This window comes from Belonocnema kinseyi, chromosome 2, assembly GCF_010883055.1.
Source record: "Belonocnema kinseyi isolate 2016_QV_RU_SX_M_011 chromosome 2, B_treatae_v1, whole genome shotgun sequence".
Classification (NCBI taxonomy): Eukaryota; Metazoa; Arthropoda; class Insecta; order Hymenoptera; family Cynipidae; genus Belonocnema; species Belonocnema kinseyi.
Window position 1 is genome coordinate 133419568 of NC_046658.1, and position 25910 is coordinate 133445477.

At 24.5% G+C, this 25910-nt stretch overlaps 1 protein-coding gene across 1 annotated transcript in view; it reads left to right on the forward strand.

Annotated features, from left to right (window-relative positions):
* LOC117182991 (rho-associated protein kinase 2) overlaps positions 1-14657 on the forward strand; it is an 86985-nt gene extending 72328 nt beyond the window's left edge. The window contains exons 10-11 of the mRNA XM_033376118.1: positions 651-873; positions 14004-14657. Of these exons, the coding sequence (XP_033232009.1) occupies positions 651-873; positions 14004-14082 (302 nt within the window). The 3' untranslated portion in view covers positions 14083-14657. The remainder of the gene's footprint in view (positions 1-650; positions 874-14003) is intronic.
* The last annotated feature ends 11253 nt before the right edge of the window (positions 14658-25910 follow it).

A 25910-nucleotide genomic window follows, 5' to 3' on the forward strand; every position in this document is an offset into this window, starting at 1 on the left:
TTTAGAGTATTTTTAAAGATTCCATGGACTTTTTAATAGATTTGAATAATTTTAAGGGATTTAAAGAAAATTCAAAGATTTTAAAACATTTTACGTTATTTTAAAAAATTGCAATGAATTTTTAATAGCTTTAAAAAATTTGAAGGGATTTCAAGTGATTCGAAATATTTTAGGATAATTGTTCAAAGAATTTGCAAATATTGAAATTGTTTTAAGAGATTTCAAAAAAATTGCGTGGGATTCTAAAGAATTTCAAAAGATGTAGTACGATTGTTTTAAAAATATTTAATTTAAGATTAAGTTGTTCGATATTTTAAAAGATTCCAAAAGATATATATTTTTTCAGAGTATTTTTTAAGACTTGAAAATCAAAAAAAAAAGAAGATTACCAAGATTATAATTTCGGTCTTTAATTATTATTAGTCAGGAAAAATGAAAAATTAGTTTGTTGAAAATCAGAGAATTTAAAAAATGAAGTCCCAAATGTCGCCTATTTCCCGAAAAATATTCCCCAGGGTAAGTCTAACGCCCGTTTGATCCTTGAGTTATTTTCTTTTATAAACGTGTACTTAAAAAAAAAAATAATTTGAACATAGTTTCAGAATGACTTATATGTTTGTTGGGGGGTTTTTTTTTTTGTATGTTTTCAGGATGTCATATAAAAGTTCACAAGGAACATTTAGACAAAAAAGAAGACGCCATAGCTCCGTGCAAACTGCATTACGATCCAAACAGCGCTCGAGAGCTGTTAGTTCTGGCAGGAAGTCCTGACGATCAGAAGTACTGGGTAACACGATTGTCGAGACGAATTCAAAAATGTGGTTACAAGGCGAACTCACACGTGGACGGGACGGGACAACGTGTCTCGCCAAGGTAGCGTAGCAGAGCAACCGGCGACTAAATAGCTTCTTTTGTGTTGTGACGTCGCATGATTGGGTGTAGAGAGGTTAGAGCTCTTTCTTTTTTTCTTCTTCCCTTCTCTCCTCTCTTCTCTCTTCTTCCACAGTCGCGAAAATATCATCTTTTCTAATTACAATTTACGAGACTCAATTCAAAACATATCAAATTTTTACATTCCTCCGATTAGCGTCCAATGTGCAAATTTAACTACGAAATTCTTGGAAATTAAATTAAAACAAAAAAAAAAAAAAACAGGATCAACACTGCTTTCACCAAGATATCAAATATTGCAAAAAAGAATTTAAAAATTTCGAAAGATTTCAAGGATTTAATATATTTTAAAGAGGGTACAGTACACCAGATGTCAAAGATTTCAAAATATTTCAATCATTTTAAACGCTTTCCAAATGCTTTAGAATATTAAAAAATATTTCACAAATATTTGAATGAATTAATAAGAATTTCAGAAGATTTCAAGAATTTTAAAGATTTCGAAAAGGATATATTACAACAAATTTCAAATATTTAAAACAATTTCAAAAGAATAAAATAAATTTGAGGTTTCAAAAGATTTCAATGATTACAAATAGACAAAAAAATTTTCACGGACAAATATTAGAGAAAGATTTCACAAATGTTTTAACAATTTAATCAAGATTTCAAAATATTGTTAAAACGTTTCACAAAGATTCGAATGATTTAATGATTTTACCATTATTTTAAAAGATTTGAAATTTGCTTAGAAAATTTTAAAATTTCATAAAGATTTCAAAAAAGTCTCAAATATTGCAATAATTTCAAACAAATTTTATAAAGAATTAAAAATTAAAAATTTCAACAAGGGCGCACTACACCAGATTTCAAGGATTTCAAAATATCTTACAGATTTTAAACGTTTTTAAAATTTTTTAGAATGTTTCAAAATATTTTACAAAGATTCCTAATATTTTAATGATTTTACATGAATACAAAAGGTTTTAGAAAGATTTTATAACTATTTAAAAGAATTAATAAGGATTTTAGAAGATTTCAAAAATTTGAAAGATTTCGAAAATCGTAAATTTGGAAAATTTACAACAGATTTCAGAGATTTTAAACAATTTCAAAAGATTTCAGTTCGATTGCAACAGTTTTTAAATAATTATTTGAATTGTTATGTTTTTCAATTATGCTATTATTTAGCTTACAATGCGTAATTCAAAATTTTTTTACTTAAAAAATTTTCCGTTAAAATATTTATTTTTAAGCTTACATTTTTAATTTAAAAATTTTTTAAATGCTTTCTTAAAGTCTTGAGCAAATAAAAAATAAAACCCTTTAATGTTGACAATTTTAGGTAAAAAAACGTTTTTATTTAATAAATTAAGAAATTTTTCTAATTTATCGGTACTTGAAGTAATAAAAAGTGAACAAAAACGATTTGACAAAACGATTTTAAACCAGTTTAAAATTCAATAATTTTCAGATTTTAACGTTAAAACTTAAACGGTTTCAATTTGAAAGTCTTAGTTTTTAAACAAATGTAAACATGTGACTGAAAGTTTATAAACTATTTTCAAATTAAAAATAACTTCATAATAATATATTCTTAATTGAAGGATTTTGTTAAATTTAAAATATTGTTTCAGTCTAATATATTCAATTTGAAATTTTTAATTACAAAATATTAATTATTGAATATTAAACAATATTTGAATTTTTATTTAAGACAAGTAAATTGAAGCAAAATATTTAAAAATAAAGAATCTTTTACTGAATTGTTTCACATAGAAAACCTGAAATCGTTAAAATTTCAAAGGGCTTTTAAACTTTGAGCGTTAGAATTTTAATTTTTGTATTTGAAGAATGCTTAATTTGTGAGTGAAATTTTTAAATTTTGATGTATAATTTACAAATGAGCATGTGTAAAAAAATTTTAGTAATTTTAAGAGATATTTAGGAGTTTCAGAAAGATAAAAAATTATCATGCAAAGTTTAGAAAGGTTTCTTAAAATCTTCTAGAATAATTTTTGAAAATTTGGTTTCAATCTTTGAAAAACTTTTTAAATATTCTCTTAAAATAATTTTTCAAAACGAAAATTTATTTTCAATTTTCCTAATTCAATTTTCCTAATTTTTCTGTTTGAAATCTGCGAAAATCTACATTTTATTTTATATGAGGCTATCGTTTCAAGTTTTACATTAATTTTGAATCTTTTCAAAACTTCTACATATCTCTTAAAATTACTCAAATGTGTTCTAAAATTTGGAGGATTTTCTGAAAATTCTAGAAAAAAATTCAATTTATTTTGACAGATATTTAGAAGTTCTGAAAAATTTCCAAAATAATTTTAAATTTAAAACAACTTCTAGATTTCTCAAGATTTTGAAATGAAATTTCTAAGCTTTCCAATGATGTTTAAATTATTTAAAAAGAAAATAATTGAATTTCTAATTTAAGAAGTGTTCAGTTAAATTTTTTTCAATTTTTCAATATTTGATGTTTATAGCTTAAAATTCTTTAAAATTATATAATTTTGAAAATTTTAAAGTTCATTGATTGATTTTTTAATTTAGAGCATTGAAAATGGTAACGTAAATTTATATTTTTTTATGTTGAAAAATGTTATACCTTTAATTTTATACGCGTAAATTATTGAGCATTTGAATACAGAATTTTCTAATTATAAAATTTCAAATTTCAATTTTAAAAGTTCAAAATTTAACAGTTCCACTTTGAGTGCTTTCATTTAAAGCTGAGTTTTTATCACCTCAAGTGGATTTTTTTTCGCTTTAGTGTTCCATTTTTTAAATTTCATTGACCGTGAAAAATGTTTGCGAACCGGGAATTTATTTCATCGATTAAAAAGGCCACCCTAAAACAGACAAAAAAGATTTCACAGACAAATATTAAAGGAAGATTTCAAAAATATTTCAACGATTTAATAAAGATTTAAAAATATTTCGAAACATTTCACAAAGATTCCAATGATTTAAATGATTTTACCAATGTTTTAAAAAATTTCAAATTGTTCAGAAAATTTTAGAAAAATTCACAAAGATTTCAAATATTGCAAAGATTTCAAACAAATTTTATAAAAATATCAAAAAAGGCGTAGTACACCAGATTTCAAGGATTATTTCAAAGAATCTCTAAGTATTTCAAAAGATTTAAAAAATTTGAAAGATTTCAGAAAGGATATAACGCCAGAATACAAAAGATTTCCAAGATTTTAAACGAGTTTACATTGTTTAAAAAATTTTCAAAATATTTCACAAATATTACAAAAATATTCCAGTGATTTTAAATAAATATGAAGGATTTAGGAAAGATTTCACAAGTATTTGAAAGAATTTTAGGATTTCAAAGATTTTAAAAGATATCACAAAGATTTCTCCGAAATTTCAAGCTTTCACAATTATTTTAAATACTTCAAAAGATTTCAAAGAATTCACAAAGATCTCCAAATATTTGAAAAATTTTAAGGATTTCAAAGACTTTACAAAGATTTAAAACAATTCCCAAATATTTCATAAAAACGAATTATGTTAGAAAAAAATTAAGAATTAATTTAAAAATTAAAAATTAAAAAATTAAACTGTTGTTAAAAATTAAAACTGTGTTAAAACTGTGTTAAAAATTAAACTGTTTCGATTCGAAAATCTTAGCCATTATAAAAATCTAAACGTCCAATTGAAATATTCAATTTTTAACCCATTCAATTTTAAATTTTTTAATTAAGAAAAATAATTATTATTTAATGTGTGGCAATATCTGACTGTTCATTTAACGTGAATAAATTGAAACCAAATATTTAAAAGTAAACAATTTGAAACAATTTTCAATGTTATTTTTTTTTTAAATGTTTAGGTTGTAAGTGAGATTATTGAATTTTGATGTATAAATAAAAAATGAACCCTTATTATTCTTAGAAAAAATTTGAGTAACTTTAAGAGAAATTTAGAATTTTTGAAAAGATTTCAAATAAATTTAAAAACAAAATGTAGACTTTTGCAAATTTGAAACAATAAGTTTATAAGCTTTTAAAAAATTGTGAAAGACTACAAAAGAATACAAACATTTTATTAATATTCCTAGAAAAATTGAAAATGATTTTTCATTTTGGAAAATTATTTTAAGAGGATATTTGAAAAGATTTCCAAAATTTTCAAAAAGAATCTAGAAGATTGTAATGAAATTTTTCAAAATTTGCAGGATTTTCACCAAATTGCTGAAAAAAGCCTATTAATTTTTTACAAAAGTAATTTTAAATTTGAAAAAATGTAAAAGAACTTTTAGATTTCGAAGGATTTTAAAATAATATTTTTAAGCTTTTCAAGGATTTTTAATCTATTTAATATAAAATTAATTTTGCAATATTGAACAATTCTAGCTTAAAATTGTATAAAATAATATAAATTAAAAAAATTAAAGTTCATTAATTGATTCTTTAATTTATACTTTTCTAGCACTGAAAATAATAAAGTGGATTTATATTTTTGAAGAATTTGCAATTTTCCTAGAAATCTAAGGAAAATGTTTTTATTCTTTTGAAGCCTTTCTCAATTCTTAAAAAGCTTTTAAATTGTTTGTTTAAAATCTGCAAAAACACTTCGTTTACATTATTTGAAATAAATGCAAGTTTTAAATTTCTGGGTCAAAAAATGAAGTTTCAAATTACTTACTTTTAAATATTTGGCTTGAATTTACTCGTATTAAATTAAAAGTAAAATAATTACAAATATTAAATAATTGTTCTTTTTCTTAATTCAATTTTTTAAAAATTGAATCGGTTAAAAATTGAACATTTTAAACTTAAACAATATTTTTAATTTAATAAAAGCCTTTAATTACGAATATATTATAATAAATTTATTTTTAATTGAGACAGGAAATTTTCTGAAATAATTATAATTTTCATTTTAGGCTTACTTTAGAACAGGAAATTCCGTAACAAATTATACTTTTTACTTTAAGAGAGGGAGTTTGTCTAAATAATTATAATTTTACTTGGAACATCGAATTTTTTAAATGGTACAGGAATTTTGGAAAAAAATTTCAATTCTGATTTGGAAAAAGGAAGTTACTATATTTTTGAATAAAAAAAAATAGTTTTGTAAATGAGTATGATTCCGACTTGGGAACGGGAATTTTGGAAAAATAAATGTTTATTCTGATTTAAAAAAAGAGAATAAACAAGGGAGTTATTATGTTACTGAATTATAATAAAAAAATGTTGTAAATAAATATAATTCTCACTTGAAACAGTGAATTTTTTTAATTAATTTAATTGGCTTGCTATAGGAAATTTTTCTGAAAGTATTATAATTTTGAATTTGGAGTGGGGATAATTAACTGAAGAATAAAAACAATTCCCGTAAAGAATTATAATTTTTTCTTAGAACAGGTCATTTTTCCTATGGAAAAATCTTCAAAATTTTAGAAAAGCAGGGAGTTGTAATAAAAAATGTTGTGAATAAACATAATTCTGACTTGAAAAAGGGTATTTTTTTAAATAAAAGTAATTGTGACTTTTTTTACAAAATTTTATGTTCCAAATAAGAATTGTAATTCTTATAACTAAAAATTAGCTGATGTTCTAACTCAGAATTATAATTCTTTTTCGTAATTCTCTCTTTCAAATCAGAAATCTTTATTTATGTATTTATTTTTTAATTATAATCGAAAACATTTACAACGTGTAGAAAGGTGAGGAGGTTAAAATTTCATCGTTGGATGTTTTTATTTCCAAGAGTTTCTTAATTATATTTGTATTAACTTTTTTTTTAAATATTATATTAGAGTATTCAGCCTAGAATATATTTTTAGTTAATTTAACATATTTTACAAGATTTTTATTTACAAGCTCGTACAGCAGCTTTTTATCTGCATGATTTTAAAGAAAAATCTAAAGTCCAAGGACTTAAAGTTGTGTAAATAGACACAGTACTTCTATATCGATGAGGTGTTAAAAAACAAAAGGTTAGTGATTATATCACTTTGCGAAATTTGAGAAGCTTGTATTAATTTTTTTATTTTTCGGGTACTTTTCTATATTGCATGGTAGCAGGTAATTATTATTTCATCTTGCAGTTAAAAGAAGGTTCCTGAAAGGACTTTCAGACTCGAGAATATGCTTTTAACTGTTTTTTCCAGGAGGAAAACTTTAGATTCTCGCCGCTCATTATTTATAATATATCGGCATGCTTTTGAAAAGTGTGAAATTTCAAATTTAGGAAAGCTTAAATTAGTTTCGTTGGTTTTTTTTTTCAGGCTTTTAATGCTTTTTTTCGTATATAATGTGGGCTTATATTTCTTATTGTATGTGTTTGTCCCAGGGCCTAAAATGTAAAAAAAAAAATTTATAGCGACACACGAGACGAAACCATGAAGAAAAAATTGTAACTGTATCGATAATAGGCCTCACAGGTCAAAATAATCTAAAAACGAGGGAAATGAGAAGATTTTTCAGTGAAAAAAGTGAATAAATTGTTTTAAATAAAATTAGTATGGATACTGTATTACAATCAATTTGTAACGCTTTAAGTTTCTAGAGCTTCAAGCAAAAATGATGACTTTTTAACAAATTAGATGAATTTTTTACTGAATAGTTGAATTTTCACCCAAGATGGTAACTTTTCTAACAAAAATACCGATTTTATACATAATGGTTGCAATTTCAATCGAGGAGATGCATTTTTAATAAAGTAATTCAACTTTGAACGAAAAAAGATGATTTCTCAGATATAAATGTAATAGTTGATATTTTAACAGAAAAAGATTTTTATTTTTATACGAAAAACACTTGAATTCAACACAAAAAGAAAAATATTTTCAACAAAATCTCAGCCATAACATATCAATTTTTAACCAAACTGTTACTTTTTTAAATATAAAAGTTTTCAATTTCTACCAAAAGAGATAAGTTTTCAGACTAAAAAGATAAATTTCTAACAGAAGAGTTAAATTTTCAACCAAGAATGATTTTTTAGTAAAGAAAGAAAATAAAATTTGAACAAGTGACTGCATTTTAAAGCCAAAAAAGTAAATTTGGTACAAGAAAATCGAAATTTCTAACCGAAAATATTGGTTTTCAACCAAATAGTTAATTTTCTACTAGAGTTAAATTTTCAAGCCAAATAGTTGAATTCTTACATCAAAAAGACAAACTTTGTTGAATTTTCCACTTAAAAAATATGAGGTTTCAACAAAACAGTTAATTTTTAAGCAAATAGTTGAATCTTCAACCAAAACAGATTAATTATCTACCAAGCAGTTGTATTTTTAACTAAATAAGATGTAATTTTTACCCAAAAAGATAATTTTTGAGAAAAAAAAAACGAATTTTCAACAAAGAAAGATTTTTCAGTCAAGGAAGCCAAGGATTTTCAATTAAAAAATTGAGTTTTCAACTAAAAACTGGGAATTTTCCACCAAATTGTTAGATTTTCAAGCAAAAAAGAGAAATTTCCTAAAAAAAAAGAATAGTTGAATGCTTCACCAGAAAATATGAATTCTTAATAAAAAAGTTAATTTTCAACCCAAAGATTGAATTTCAACTAAATAGTTGAATTATCCACCAGAAAACATTAATTTGCAAACAAAGAATTGTATTTTTAACAATAACTAAAAAAGAGGAAATTTATAACAAAAAGATGAATTTTCAACAAAAAAAAATTTTCTTAACAAAGGAGTTGAATTTTTAACCAAAAAAGATTTTTTACTCAAGAAGGAACTCAATTTGCACTAAATTGTTCAATTTTCAAGCCAAAAAGATTAATAATCTAGAAAAACGTTAAATTTTGTACCAAAAATTATGACATTTAAACAGCAAAGTGTATTTATAATCAATTATTTCCATTTTCAACATAATAATTGAATCCTCAAAAAAAAATTTTTCTTAGTCAAGAAAGCAAAAAAAACTACAACTAAATTTCCGATTATATTTCTACCAGAAGAGATGAATTTTAAAACTAAAAAAAAGTACGCATTTTTAAGAAAGGAATTGAATTTTCAATGAAGAAACAAAACAAAAAAGTTAATTTTCTACCAAATTGTTGAATTTTCAACCCTTAAATATAAATTTTCATAAAAGATGTTTATTTTTAATCAAAGAGTGGAATTGTCTTCAAAATTGTTGAAATTTCAAGCAAAAAATTAAAATTTTCTACAAATGAAGAATTTCAACAAAATTTTTGAATTTTCAAGTCCAGAAGACGAATTTGCTACAAAACTGGTGAATTTTCAACCCGGAAACATGTATTTTTGACAAAAAAGTTGATTTTAAACGAAAATATAATGAGTGCTCAAAAAAGAGATGATTTTCAACCAAAAAAAGTCCATTTTTAATAAATTATAAGGAAAAGCTTAAATTTTATCCAAGAAAGATTTTTCATTCAAAAGAAAAAAAATTGAACCATATTGTAGAATTTTCAAGTCAAAAAAATTTATTGTTTACAAAACAGTTGAATTTTTAACACGAAAATATGAATTTCTTAACAAAAAATTTCATTTTTAGTAACGAAAGAAAAAAAAAAGTATCAACCCAATTCTGGAATATTCAAGTCAAAAAACTTTATCTTTCTACAAAACAGTTGCATTTTTAACCGGAAAATATGAATTTTTAACAAAAAAGTTTAAAAAATACAATTTTTACCAATACTTTATTTTTCAACCAGAAAATATTTTAAAGTCAAGAAAGAAAAAAAATGTCAATGGAATTGTGGAATTTTGAACCCGAAAATATGAATTTTTAATAAAAAAAGTTGACTTTCAACGAAAGGGTTGAATTTTGTTACAACATTTTTTAATTTTCAACCCAAAAAGTGAAATTTTCTAAAAATGACAAATTTCTATCAAATTGTTGAATTTTCAATAAAATAGTAAAGCTATCATTAAATTGTGTAACTTTGAAGCCAAAATGACGAATTTTCTACAGAAAAAAGTGGAATTTTCAACCTGGAAATATAAATTTTAAACAAAAAAGTTCATTTTCCATCAAAGAGTTAAATTTTATACAAAATTGTTTATTTTCAAGCCAAAATGATGAATTTTCTACAAAAGAGTTAATAAATCTTTAATGAAAAGAAGTTCACTTTGATAAATTAGTTGAATTTACAACTAGTTTGTTAAATTTTCAACCAAAAAAGATGAATTCTTAACAAAAAGAGGTAATAATTGATATTTCAGCAACAACATTTTTTTACTGGAAGTCAAGTTGAATTCAAGCAAAAAGACGAACTTTGAACAAAGTATTTGAATCTTCAACCAAAATAATTGAATGTTCAACTCAAAAATACAATTTGACAACAAAACAGTTGAATTTTCTATCAAAAAAGATTCATTTTGTACAAAACTGTTGAATTTTTAACAAAAAAAAAGTGAAAATGTACAATTTTGATCAAGATTTGATTTTTTACCAGAAAAGACTTTAGATTCAAGAAAGAAAGATAATTCAAACAAATTGTGGAATTTTTAAACCGGAAAATATGAATTTTTAACAAAAAGTTAATTTTCAACCAAACAGTTGTAATTTTCGAAAACATTTGTTATTTTTAAGCCAAAATGACGAATTTTCTATAAAAAAGTTGATAAATCTTCGATAAAACGAAGTTAAATTTTCAGTGAAAAGGGAATTAAAAAGGATTAAAAAATTTTGCTGGAAATCAAATGTTAAATACAATTGAAAAGACGAATTTTGAAGAAAATAATTGAATCCTTCACCAAAATAATTAAATTTCTAACTCAGAGACAATTTCTCTAGAGAACAGATAAATTTTCAATGAAAAAAAAAAGATTGTTTTTACAAAACTGTTCAATTTTTAACCCGAAAATATGAATTTTTAACAAACAAAAAAAACAGAAAAAACATAAAATGTTTATTAAGAGTTGGTTTTTTAACCAGAACATACTTTAGAGTCAAGAAAGAAAGAAAATTCAAACAAATTGTGGAATTTTCAACCTAAAAATATTAATTTTCAACAAAAAAGTTAATTTTCTACCAAAGAGTTGAATTTAATTTAGTTTAATTTAATTAATTGAATTTTCCAGAAACAAGGAATTAAAAAGGATTAATAAAAATTTGCTGGAAATCAAAAATTTGAATAGAAGCGAAAAGACGAATTTTAAACAAAATAGTGGAATTTTTAACGCAAAGACAATTTCTAAAAAAAATTGAATTAAAAAAAAAAGATTATTTTTTACAAAACAGTTGCATTTTCAACCCGAAAATATGAATTAAAAAAAACAGAAAATTTGTATCAAGAGTTGATTTTTTAACCAGAAAACACTTTAGAGTCAAAAAAGAAAATTCAACCAAATTGTGAAAATTTCAACCCTAAAATATGAGTTTTCAACAAGAAATTTAATTTCCAACAAAAAAGTTAATTTTCAACCAGACTTACATTTTCGATAATATTTTTTTATTTTCAAGACAAAATGACGAATTTTATACAATAAGGATGATTTTAAAATAAAATTGTTGAATTTTCGAAAAAACAGTTATATTTTCTATGAAATAATAAAAATTTTAAGGAGAAGGATAAATTGTTTATCTTATCTTTATTATTATTTTATAATTGCTAAAATGATTTTAATTATATTTATTAATTATAGATTTTTTTTGGTCGAAAGGTTAAAGAAATTGTATTTTTAAAACTTTTTTGTTAAAAATTAATATTTTCCTGTTTGAAATTCAACTGTTTTGTAAAAAGATTAATTTTTTTCACTTGAATGTTCCAGAATTTGGTTGAGATTTTTTTTTCTTCCGTTACTAAAAACGACATTTTTTGTTAAGAAAATCATATTTTCGTGTTAACAATTCAACTGTTTTGTAGAAAATACATTTTTTTAACTTATGGTTTAATTTTTTTCTTTTAGCTGAAAAATTTGTCTTGGATCAAATTTAAGCTTTTTCTTCTAATATATTAAAAATTCACTTTTTTTCGTTGAAGATTACTCTCTGTTTTGAACACTTATTTTCTTTTCGTTTAAAAATTTCGTCAAAATCCATGTTTCCGGGTTGAAAATTCAGCTCATTTGTAGAAAATTCGTCTTCTGGACTTGAAAATTCAAAAATTTTGTTGAAATTCTTCACTTGTAGAAAATTTAAATTTTTTGCTTGAAATTTCAACAATTTTGAAGACAATTCCACTCTTTGATTAAAAATAAACATCTTTTATGAAAATTTATATTTAAGGGTTGAAAATTCAACAATTTGGTAGAAAATTAACTTTTTTGTTTTGTTTCTTCATTGAAAATTCAATTCCTTTCTTGAAAATGCGTACTTTTTTCAGTTTTAAAATTCCTCTCTCCTGGTAGAAATATATTCGGAAATTTAGTTGTAGTTTTTTTTTGCTTTCTTGACTAAAAAAATCTTTTTTTGTTGAAGATTCAACTATTATGTTGAAAATGGAAACAATTGATTATAAATACACTTTGCTGTTTAAATGTCATATTTTCTGGTACAAAATTTAACGTTTTTCTAGAATATACATCTTTTTGACTTGAAAATTGAACAGTTTAGTGCAAATTGAGTTCCTTCTTGACTAAAAAATCTTCTTTGGTTAAAAATTCCACTCCTTTGTTAAAAAAAATTCATCTTTTTGTTGAAAATTCACCTTTTTGTTATAAATTTCATCTTTTTTAGTTATTGTTAAAAATGCAATTCTTTGGTTGCAAATTAACGTTTTTTGGTGGATAATTCAACTATTTAGTTGAAAATTCAATTATTGGGTTGAAAATTAACTTTTTGGTTAAAAGTTCATATTTTTTGGTGAAGTATTCAACTGTTTTTTTTAGGAAATTCCTCTTTTTTGTTTGAAAATCTAACAATTTGGTGGAAAATTCCTAGTTTTTAGTTGAAAACTCAATTTTTGAATTGAAAATCCTTGGCTGAAAAATCTTTCTTTCTTGAAAATTCAATTCCTTTGTTGAAAATTAGTTTTTTTTTCTCAAAAATTATCTTTTTGGGTAGAAATTACATCTTTTTTAGTTAAAAATACAACTGCTTGGTAGAGAATTAATCTGTTTTGATTGAAGATTCAACTAATTTGTTAAAAATTAAATTTTATGTTAAAAACTCATATTTTAAAAATGGAAAATTCAACTAAATTTGTCTTTTTGATGTAAGAATTTAACTATTTGGCTTGAAAATTTAACTCTAGTAGAAAATTAACTATTTGGTCGAAAATTAACTTTTTTTGTGGAAAATTTATCTTTTTGTCTTGAAAAATCAACAAGTTCATTGCAATTTTGTGTTTTTTCTAGATTAAAAATCTTTCGTGGTTGAAAATTCAACTCCTTTCTTAAAAAGTCGTATTTTTTTAGTTTTAAAATTCATCTCTTCTTTGCAGAAATTTATTTGGAAATTTAGTTGGAGTTTTTTTTTGTTGCTTTTTTGACAAAAATTTTTAAGGAAAAAGATGAATTCTTTATCTTATCTTTATTATTCTTTTATAATTTCTTTTAATTTTAATTATATTTATTAATTATAAAATTAATTTTAATTTTTTATTTTAATTCTTTTGTCATTTCTTTTATAATTCTTTATCTTTCCTTTATTTTTTTATCTGCTTCAATGAATTCAGTTTGTATTTCATTACAAAAACGTAAAAAGGAGAATAGCGGAAAATAGAGGAAAGACTGTGAAGCCTGCGATAAATAAATATGAATTTTCATCATTTATAGGCTAAAGAATATTATTTTTAAATATAAGCATTGAACTCAATTTTACACACATACTTAAAAAAATTATGTTACGAAACCGGAAATATTTGACAATTATAATAAAGAGAAATAAATATACATTTATTTTAATAAAAAATATTATACTCATGTCTGAAATTAATTATTATCTTTAAGATTTTTTCAAATTTTTTAATTCAAATTCAAATTTCTTTCCAGCTGTTTCAAATTGGACTGCACACTTTTTGATTTAAGAATAATAGTGTGTCAGTAGCAACATTTTAGGCCCTTTTGTTTGTCCTTTTTCTAAAATGGGTTTTTTTTTTTTTTTTTTATAAACGATCACAGTGCGTTTTCGTTTTTATCCTTGTACTGTTTCGCTGTAGCTTGATTATATTTTTTGTTTTTGTTTTCGTAATACTTTGTTATTTGATTGCAGAGAATCGACGAGGTCAACGCTGAAGCCTTATTTACAAAAATCGGCCACTCTCCCTGCGAACGCAAGTATGGGAAAATAATTATAAAGTAAGTCTTTGACCGATTTTGATCTCCTTGCCTGCCATCTCCTCATCCAATTGCCTTTACTCATGTCCAACGAAAAAAAGCCCTGGTCTTTTTAATTTCCAGTGCCCAGTCGAAAAAAAAATATCGTAATCGTCGTCTCCCACTCACTACTGTGCCACATTGTTGTTAATTTGCCAATTCCCACAAGTGATTTCCAGTGATTTGGCAATCAACAATTTGTAATCTCTTTCATAAGTCCTTTATTATGAATTTATACATACACCTTTCGTACGAACATTTAATAGGTATTTTTTTAATCGGAGATTGTAGTCGAGCGAAGCCTTTTACAGGGTGTCTACCTGATCGGGAATTTTTTTTTAAAAGAACTAAAATTTCGGATAAATAAATAAAAGAAATATTTTGAAAAAATCGCGTTAAGAATTACGATTATCCTGATTTGGAAGTGGGAATTTTCAAAAAAGAATTTATTATAATTGTAAGGTTTGATATGGAATTTTACGAGGAGTTGAAATTATTTTTTATTCTTTTAAATTTCCTACTGAGAGTTCATTGGATGTCTATTCATTTTTCAAAAAAAAATTTTTGCAAGAAAAAGTTTTTATGGTTTGAAATTTCTATTTGTTAAATTTACAATGTCAAATTATGTGAGTATATAATTTTTAACACTTGTTTTTAATAAAAAATTTACTTTGTTGAATCTTCAACTGTTAAAAATGGAAGAAAATGGAAAATTAAATTTTCAGCAGTGGAAATTTAAATAATTCTTTGGAACCTTTTAAATTAACTTAAAATATTTTAAATTCTTTGATACATTTTTATTTCCTTCAAATTTCTTGAAACAGTTGAAAATTCAGCTGTTGAATTTAATTTTATTGAATAATAAATTTTCAACAATTCTTTGGAAGGTTTTGAAATAACTTCAAACGTTAAAAATATGTTGAATTTTCATATATTTTTTTTCTTTGAAATCATTGAAAATAGTAGAAATTAGTAGAAATTAATTTTTAACAGTTGAGATTTCAGCTATTAAAAATTGAAAAATAAATTTTCAAAGATTCTTCGAAATCTTTTGAAATAACTCAAAACCTTTAAAATCCTTTGAGTTTTTTAAGTTCCTTAAAATCTTTTGAAATCTGTAAAAATACCTTGCCATAATTAAATGTTCAATAGTTGAAAATTCAGCTGCTGGAAGTCGAAAGTAATTGAAAAATAAAATTTCCACAATTCTTTGAAATCTTTTAAAATAACTTCAAATCTTTAAAATTCTTTCAAAATTTTAAGTATTACCCCTTTAAATCTTTAAAATCCATAAAAGGTCCTTGCAACAATTGAATTTTCGTTAGTTGAAAATAAAATTATATATTAAAATAACTTAAACTCTTTAAAATCCATTACAATAATTTTAAGTTTCTTAAATTTCTTTAAATCCGTAGAAATCCCTCGATACATTTAAATTTTCAACAGTTTAATTTTTTAATAAAAATTAACAAATATAGAAAATTTAATTTTCAACAATTCATTCAAATCATTCAAAATAACATCAAATCTATAAAATCCTTGGAAAATTTTAAATTCCTTTAAGTCCCTTGAAATTGTTCTGAAGGAAATTGAAAAATTTTCATCAATATTTGGAATGTTTTAAAATAACTTAAAATTTAAAAAATCCTCTGATTTTTTTCAAGTTCCTTGAAATATCTTGAAATTCTTAGAAATCCGTTCATAAAGTTGAATTTTCAATAAAAATTGAAGAAAATTGAAAATTAAATTTTTGACATTTCTTCTAAAATAACTGATAAAACTTTCAAATCTGTTGACATTTTTTGAGTTTCTTAAAATACCCTGAAATCGTTGAATATTTTAGAAATCCCTCGAAAACTTAAAGAATGTTGATAATTAAATTTTTAGCGATTCTTTTTAATCTTTCAAATTCTTTTGAAACTTTTTAAGTTTATCCCTTGAAATCGTTGAAATTTAAGTTTAATTTTCTACAATTGAAAATTCTATTGTTGATAACTCAAGGAAATTAAAAATGAAATTTTCAAAAATTGTTTGGAACCTTTGAAAGAAAAAACTTTGAATCTTTAGAATCTTTTAAAGATGTTTAATTTTCTTTAAATCTCTTAAAATCCGTAGAAATCCCTAGACATTTTTAAATTTTCAATAGTTGAAAATCCATCTGTTGAAAATTAAAGGAAATTGAAAAAAATTTCAGCAATTCTTAATCTTTTAAAATATCTTCACATATTTAAAATCCTTTGACATTTTTTAAGTTCTCTGAAATATTTTGAAATCTTGTATTAAAATAAGTAGAAATAATTTGAAATTTTTGCCCATAAACTTAATAATTGCCCCAGAAAAAAATATAAACATTCGAAAAAGCAAATTTTTTATTGAAAAGAAGTGTTAAAAATGTTTATACTTACATAATTTTGCAAAATTTGACATGCGAATTTAAGAAATAAAAATTTGAAGTATAATTTCTGTAAAGAAATATCATTTTTATAATTGGGAAAGAAAATTTTTTAAAAGAATTTATATTCTGATTTGGAAAAAGAGAATTAAAAAAAATCTCTGTTCCAAGTCAGAATTTTCCAGATTATGAAATTTCCTTGTTCCAAATCAGAATTGGTTTTCATTAAAAAATTTTTTTTTTACTTTGCTAATACAAATTTTCCAGAATTTTAAACTTCCCCCTGCCAAATTTTAGAAAAAGTGAATTCTCAATTATTGTAGAAAATGTTGTAAATAAATATAATGATAATTTGGAACAAGGAGCGGGAATTTTGTAAAATAATTTCAATCTTGATTAAAAAAAAAAAAAGAAGAAGATATTTACAAAAAGAATCACTGTTCCAACTCAGAATTATAATTCTTTTCCAAAATTTCTTGTTGCAAATAAAAAATCTTTGAAATCTTTAAAAATCGTTTAAAATTGTCCGGGAAAAAACCGGAAATTGAAAATTATCTGTCGGGTAGACACCCTTATTAATTCTTGTAGCCAGTATGTTTTGGCGCAAACGAAATTACGTCTGAGATCATGTTTGCAGTAATCGCGTAATTTTTTTCATTCAATCCAAGTTTCTATGTGACTTTAATTATTACGTCATTATCAATGTTAAAAAAAACAAAACAAAAACTATTTTTGTACGGACTCTATGAAGATGTGTTTTTTTTTTCAAAAGTTACACAGACACGAAGGACAATATATTGTACATATAGCTTAGAAATAATTTTCAACTTTTTTACGAGTAATCTTTCTTCTGCAATTGGCAATTTTTGAGTGCCTCGAGAAAAGTCATTTTAGGAGAAAATTGCGCGATAACTACAAACTTTACGTTTTAATCGTGCAGATGAAAAGCCATTGAAAAAATTCGCAGAGAATGTGTGAAAAATGGAAGAATAAATGGTTAGTCGCCAATTATCTTCAGGATGCACGTTGCCAAAGTATTAATAATGCGGTTGACATACCAGAGGAGAAGAAAAAAAAAAAAGAAGAAAAAAAAGAAAAGAAAAAAGTGTCAAAATAGGGTTTGTGTTAAACGCCATGGTACAATTTAAACGCATTTTGTCATTGCGCTAAGCGATGAGCTGGGCTTCGATCTACGTCAGGGAAAAAATAGGGGGGGTTTTTTTTTTCTAGTACTAATTTTTCAACTGGATCGAATTTTTAGCACCTATACAATTAGAATTTTACGGAAAAAGTCTGATGCGCAAGAATAACGAACGAAAGAAACTGATACATTGATATTTCTATCGATATTTTGACTATATACAACTACTTTGTACATAACCAATGTTTTACAGAAAATTCCTCAGTCGAGTGATTATTTCTGTTAACGAAGCTAATTGCAGACGTAAAATGAGGGGGCTGAATTCCATAACCGCTTATTAATTTTTCTCGATGAATGGTGTTCGCCCCGTGGATACTTTTCAGACAAGTTTCGAATTTTAATTTTAAAAGGATATATTATTTTATCGCATTTAATTGCGCATTTTTCATTGAAATATATAGTTGTAGCTTTGGCCGTTTTCGTAGTGAAATTGCAGAACCCGTTTTATTAAAATTAATCGTTTTTTTTTTTTACTTCAAATCGCCATAATTTAGACAGCTTTGTGATTTTTTCAAAGAAATTTATAGGAAATATTCGTTATGGTGTTCTGCGACTGGTAGAGTAAAAAAAAATTAATATTTTTGTTTAAAATAAAGTTATCAATTGCTCAAAATTCGCTCGACTCCTCGTGACCTTGAATATATGAATGCATGATTTATTTAATGTCTCAATCCATAACTTTTGCTTAATCAAAAATATGTTTATGTTATTCGCTCTACTGGTCGTAGAATATCGTAAAAAATATTTCCTGCAAAATTTCATCAAAAAATTCCAATAATGGGCTGAACTACGGAGAGTGGTAGTAAATAAAAATCAAACAAAAAAATTTGTTTTAGGAAAAAAGGGATTTTTTGGTTTTATTTAAAAAACGGTACTTTTTTTAATAGAGAAAAAATATGCACAATGAAATTTTAAATAGGAATATGTAATTTAAAATAGTTTTTTTTTTTTTTAAACAAATGTCAAAAATGTGGATTTTTAGGAAAAATATTATTTTCTCAGCCCTGAGTCCCTTAGAAATATTGACAATAAACAATTGTACAATTTTATTGTTACACACAAATTTGACAAAAATATTTTTGTATGTTATTCGCTCTACTAGTCGTAGAATATTATAAAAATAATTTCATGTAAATTTCATCCAAAAAATTCCAAAAATGGGCTAAACTACAGAGAGATTTAGTAAAGAAAAAGTTGTTTTAGGAAAAAACGGATTTTTCGGGTTTATTTAAAAAAAGACAAAAGGTATAACTTTTTGAATAGAGCAAAAAGATGCACAATGGAATTTTAAATAGTTTTTTCTTTGAAAACAAATTACAAAAAAGTGGATTTTTAACAAAAATATTTGTTTTCTCAGCTCTGATCCCCTTAGGAGTATTGTGAATAAAGAATTTACAATTTAAATTAGCAAATAAAACCTTTTTATCAATTATTCTCGGAAAATAATTATACTCTAGAAAATTAATAAAGCTTAACAATAAACGAGGCGAAAATTTCCATCCACTTCTGGATGATAAAAGATGAGTATGTTCTATTTTGTAACTTAAATTATTTACAATAAATTTAAATTTTAAGGCTTAGCAATTTTCTAATTTTTAATGTACTTGAGAAACTATTTTTATAAATATTAGTGGACAATGCATTTTTTCCGCGAAGAACGGATGAAAATGGTATATTTGTTAACTTAAATTATTTATAACAAAGATAAATATTAAGTGTTAACAATTTACTGTAGATTATGAAGTTTGAGAAGATAGTTTGATACATATTAGATGGCAACGATTTTTGTTTTTCGTGCAAAAAGTATAGAAATGGTTCATTTGTTTTTCAAATTTGTCTATAACAATAAAACGGTACAATAAACAAATTTTTTGCATCATTTGGAGGTTCAGGCTTGTATCTAGAGTTGGTATTTTATTGTTAAAAATGATTCAAGACGTTGATGAAATGATTAAAGGTATGGATGCAGGATTAATGCAATATCTAAGATGAAAATTAATAACTTTTGTTAAAAAATGTTTATTAGTTGGAAGAAAAACAAATGTTTTTCATAAAACGGATTTTTCGGGTTTAGTTCGAAAACGAAAAAAAGCTACAATGTTTTTTTAGAGAAAGAAAGGTGCGCACTTGAATTTCATATCAGGATATGTACTTTTAAAATAAAAATTCGAAATTTGTTTTAAAATGGTCCAAAAGCCAACACCGTTCAATGAAAAAAAATTTACAGGCGGCTGTCGATCATTTCTCTGAGAGAGCGAGAGTGTCCAATTATTTTCGCGCGATGCATGTAGGATTGTTAGGTAACTCAGACTTAGTATTATTATTTTTATATGTTTTGAGAGTAAAATATTTAATATTGCGTTGTAGGGTAAATATAAATTCGAGAAGATCGCGCATGCCCAATAGGGTGGCCCTTATTTACTTTTGTTGAAAATTGTTTGCCCTGTTCGCGATTCTAGTGCGATTGCAAAAAAAAAAAAAAAAGAATGACCTCCAAATTTGAGCGAAATCGGTTAATATTTACCCAGCATACCGGGCAGTTCAAGTTTTCCCATAAAAAGACAAAACTGGGTGCAAGAAACGTGACAGGTAATGAGTGAAACGGGGTGACGTCCGGTTGGGTAATTGATGCAGGGAAAGTAATTTGCTGCCATCTAGCGGAGTCCAGCGGTGAATTTTTGATTCGCCACGGAGAGTTTACCCCTTCATCAATTACCCAGCTGGACTTTACCCCGTTTCACCCATTATCCTGCAACGTTTTTCTATTTTTTGTATAATTTTATATTTTTTCATGTTCTAAAGGTATCATGGTGAACATTATTTAAAAATTTCTTTAAAAAATCAGTCAGCATATCTAAAATTACTAAAATTTCAAAACGGGCTTAGGTGATTATTTCAATTTTTGTCTCAGAAATCTTATGAGTGCCAGGAAACCATAAACCAAAAAATCTCATTTGGATAAGAAATTATATTTTTATCAGTAGGTAGTTATTAACTAAGAATAATTAAACAAATTAAAATATATAATAAATTATTGTAAAGTGAGTGATAGAAAAGAAAATTTAAATTTAGAAAAAAATTAAAAAATGGCAGCCAATTAAATATTCCAAAAATTGCTCGTGTTTGCAGTTTTGAATTAAATATTTTTACATTTTGCTTAAAAAAAAAGAAGTGTGGATTCAAAGAATAAAAATTCTAAACATAGCTTATTTCTGCAGTTCTCGATTAGAAGAATTCGTAACTCGGAAAGTAAAAAAAAATTTATTGGACAAGTAAACAATTACCAAAGTGAGGTCTTAACATTTCTATATTAATTTTTTTAGTTGAAAATTTTGAAAATATACAATTTTTTACTCAAAAGGGGAAAAAATTGTTATCGAAAAAATTTTCAGCCTGAAATGACTAAAACTTGAAAATTAAACCATTTTTCGACTTTTTTGATTTGAAAGACGAAAAATTAAAACAATAACCCATTTTTTTACATGAGAAGGGAAAAATTTTAGGTATAAAATTTTTCGACTTCAAAAGATAAAATTTTTCAAAGGGAACAATTTTTGTTAAAAAAAAAATATAAATTTTACTAACAACGAATTTTTTTACTTTAAAGGGGAAGAAATTAACGCATTAACAATTTTTTCATTTGAAAATCAAAGAATAAAAAAATAACCATTTATTTAAATTTTAACGAGTAAAAATGTTTAAAGTTCCGATTTGTTTTACACATTTCTGCAGTTTTAATGAAATTTTTACAAACTTTGCTAGAAGAATGTTGACTTCTCGAATCATCAAATGATTCCTAAAGTTGAACCTCTTTTTATAGAAAATTTTAAAAATATTTAATTGAAAACTGTAAAAATGAGATCTTTTTGGGATGATTTATTCAACATTTTGAATTTCCGTGCCCACCATTTACTTTACTATATTTCAATAAATTTGTTAATAAATTTTTTTACAATTTTTTATAATTTCCAGATAAAAATATTGACCGATTTGGTTCAAATTTAAAATAAATTCTGATTTTTTGGACATTTGCAGCCTTATCGCGAGTTTGGGGAAATGAATTCCCAAAATAAATTTGTACCATGTAAATAATGACCACCCTAATGCCCAGCTGGCCATGTAAGGCTGCCAAAGTTTTTTAAAGCATGGATGTTATGAAATGAAAATTTGGTAATGTCGCTAGGAAAATGGGGAAACGTTCAAACTCGTGAGTTTCTGGGGGAAAAAAAACCGCTGAGTGAGCTTCTTTGTATAGTAGCGATACATAATTTACAATCCTATGTCTAAGGATTTATATTATAGTTTAATAACGATATTTGTAATATTCGGACAAATCGTGTTTACTCGAAGAATCTTTGAATTCGATAAGCAAGTTTCATCTCGTGCGAGAGCCTGGCATCGATTATTATTTGAGAGAGAACATTATTTTGAAATTGCTCTAAAATCAATCAATTTTTGCGTATCAATTTGCTCGCTCTTGCATGAGGTGATGAGATGAATCTCGCTAATGGTGCTTCGTCCACCGAGACTGTACCGGAAGTACGGCTTTGTCGACGAACTACTAACCGGGTCCGTAGTAAAAAGGGGAATGTGGAGATTTAAAAAAAAACACCACTCATTTACTGCCCAGTGCCTTTTCCCTTTTGATCTCCAATCAAAATTTAAAAGGAGATTGATCTGCAGAAAATCAACGCTGAACGGAGTGAAGAGAGAAAGGAGATCTTGTTACAGCATATTTTATTATTGTTTAGTAATTTACAATCTGTATATTGATAATTAATATTACGATTAAAACTATTTTGTAGATAATATGTAAAAAATTTTATCATTATGTAGATTACTGTACTTGCTTTTATCCAAAGCCTTTTCCAATATCCTAAACCTATAGAATTGGTCACGTGACTGATTATTTAATGGGTTTCAGGATGTATACCCTACCTGGAAAACCTGGAATTGTCAGGGAATGTTTATATATGTTACAGGCAAAGTATATAATCCTGGCATTATATATAATTTCTAGGCATTATATATAATTCCTAGGCATTATATATAATCCCTAGGACTTATGTATAATGCCTGGCTATTTCAGGAACAGTATGCAATTGAATACTTATAATATATATTGCCTAGGCATTCTATATAATCTCTAGGCATTATATATCAATTCTCAAATAAAATTATAATTGTGCAACTGATAAAGTTAAATTTTAAACCAAAATGATAATTTTTTCACTAAAATGATGGAATAATTAGGTAGAATCGTTACATTTTCAGTTAAAAAAAAAAATATTTAACAACAAAAAATGTAAAAAAAATTAGTTACATTTACAAAAATTTTATTTTGTCTTCTTATACTTCAAATTTGGTGCATACTTACATGAAATAAATGTAGGTACTATATTCTATTAAATTAAATTAAAACCGCTTCAAAATCCTAACTTTTGAAGTAATAATATTGCATGTTAAATTTTCAATTGAAAAAGATCAATTTTCAATATAATATTTGAATCTTGAACCAAAAAGATCAGCTTGATACCAAAATTTGATTTGTTAAATTTTCATTTAAAACAAGAAATTTTGAACCAAAGTAATAAATTTTCAACGAAAATGATGAATGTTTAACTAGAATAATTAAATTTTAAACCAAAACGATTAATTTTCTACCCGGAAGATTAATTTCTTCTAAGAAGACGAATTTTCAATTAAAAAAGTTAAATTTCGCACTAAAATGATGGAATAATTATTCTTATTAAATTGAATTTAAGCCACTCAGAAATCCTAACTTTCCCAGTGAAAATATTGCATTTCTAACAGTATAAAGTAATTTTTAAGTAAATAGTTGAATTTTTAATCAAAAAGATTAATTTTCTACCGAAAAAGACCAGGAGTTTTTAACCAAAATTTAATTTTGTTAAATTTTCAGTTAAAAAAATTAATTTTTCACACAAAAAACAACCAATTTTCAACCGAAGTCGTAAATTTACCACTAAAACGATTAATCTAAAACTGCAATCGATAAATTTTAAACCAATAAGATGAATAATTTTCTATTTCAGGAAAAGTACGTAGTTGAATACTTTATATACATTGCCTAAGCAGCCTATATAATCCCTCGGCATTGTATATAATTCCTAGGCATTATATATAATCCCTAGGCATTATATATAATGCCCTTCACGAGATACGTTCAGTATATAATCTGGACTTTGAATATAATGATGCAATGAAAGAAGGGCCTAATAAATTGGCGAACACTTCTAGAATTCAACAAAACTTTTACTCGCTATTTATAACAAACTAGACATACAGGAATGACATATTTATTGACACTGAACTTTGTTTTTTTTACGCATAACCACATATTTTGGTTCAAAACTTTGTTTTGTAGGAACATTAAAAAAAATACTTCTCCCGTAAAAAAGCATGAATAGTATTAACAATTTTTCTTTTACCATTTTTATATGATTTTGACGTTTTTAAAAATATAAGCTTATTAAATTTTTAAGAGCTTCGTGACTGGTGATTTTTTAAAAATTATTATTTATTATTTAATAAATAAGTTTTGATTTTAATTTCAGAAGTGCAAGTTTTTAAAGACTTTCAGATTTATAAAAAAAATCTCTTGTATCAGTGATTAAATTCAAAATTCAAATTTAACTAAACTGTTTTTTTTTAAATATTAGCTTCATAAGTCTGTTTTAAAAGTTCCTAATAAATTCTTATTAATAAAAAATGTATTTTTACGATTTTTTGCCGGTAATAATGATAATTTAGCTTTATTTTGAATACCATTTGTTTATAATTCTACTTTCTTTTAACAATTAGATGTTTGCATAAATTACTTATTTAAATTACGAATTTTTCAAATTATTATAAAATTTTCAGTTAGAGCGAACCAATAATGAATTAAATTTAAAATAAATAATCGTTTGAGCAATTTATTATTATTTATCACAATATTCTATTTTAACAAAAATAATTGTTTAAACAAGTCATTATTTTTTATAACTATATTCTTTATTTATCCGAGATAGTTGCGATTTTTTTTACTCTGAGTTGAAAATTTTAGAAATTATCAAATTTGTTTAATTATTACCGCACTTTATTTGAAACGTTGAAAATAAGTTGAATAATTCGGAAAACCGCGAACTTCCGAAATCTATTCTAAGGGAAAATTCCTTTAGAAAAATTATTAATTATTTAAATAATTTATATGAAAATCTAATTATTATTAGAAGGTAGTCTTTTATTTATTTACACAATTTGTATTTTGAAAAACCGCAAGAAAATCATAATTAGCGTCAAAAACCCGCAAACCCATTTTCACTAATGGGATTTTTTGAACGCTATAAAACAGACTTCTGGGGCTGATATTTAAAAAGTACTGAATTTAAGCATTTGTTTTTAATAAATCGAAAAAATTTGTTAAAAGTTTCGTTCAACAAATATTTTTTTGATGCGTTTTGTTTTAAACAATAAAAAAATTCGTCTTCATATCTTAAAAATTGCCAAAATAATGAAAGTTTAAAAAAGCAGAAATTTCTCAAATGTAAAATATTTATTACACACTTTACCTGGTCTCTTTCGAGCATTATATATAATGCCTTGAGATTCTATATATTGCCGGATTACATATTTTGTCTGTAACAAATTCATGGAAAAAAAGGGAAATGCCCGGGAATTTTTTCAAGAGCCAACTTAGTTTTTTTTCAAAATTTAAATTTTGAAAGTTAATAATTTTATTATTATTTTTTTATTATATTACTACATTCTTTTGGTCTGAAATTAAATTTTTATACTGAAAATTGAACTATTCTATTTTTCTGACTCTCCTTACTGAACAATTTTTCTTTGTTTTATTATTTTAGTTAAAGATTTAAAGTCCAACTACTTTCTTTAAAATTTTAAAAAGTTGTTATCTTTCTTTCTTAAACTTTCAACTTTTTGGTTGAGAATTCTTGAATTTTGTTAAAATAATTTTTTTTTGGCAAGAAAATTAATCTTTTTGTTTGAAATTTCATCTTTTTAGTCAAAAATTCAACAAGCAGGTTTTAAAGTTGAACTGCTTGCTTAAAAATTAAAAAAATGGTTTTCTTACTTTTTTAAAAATGCAACTTTTCTGTTGAGAATTCTTAAAAAAATTTTTAAAATCAAAATAAAAAATTGTTTTTTTTTTCTTTCTTAAAAATTCATCATTTTAATTAAGAATT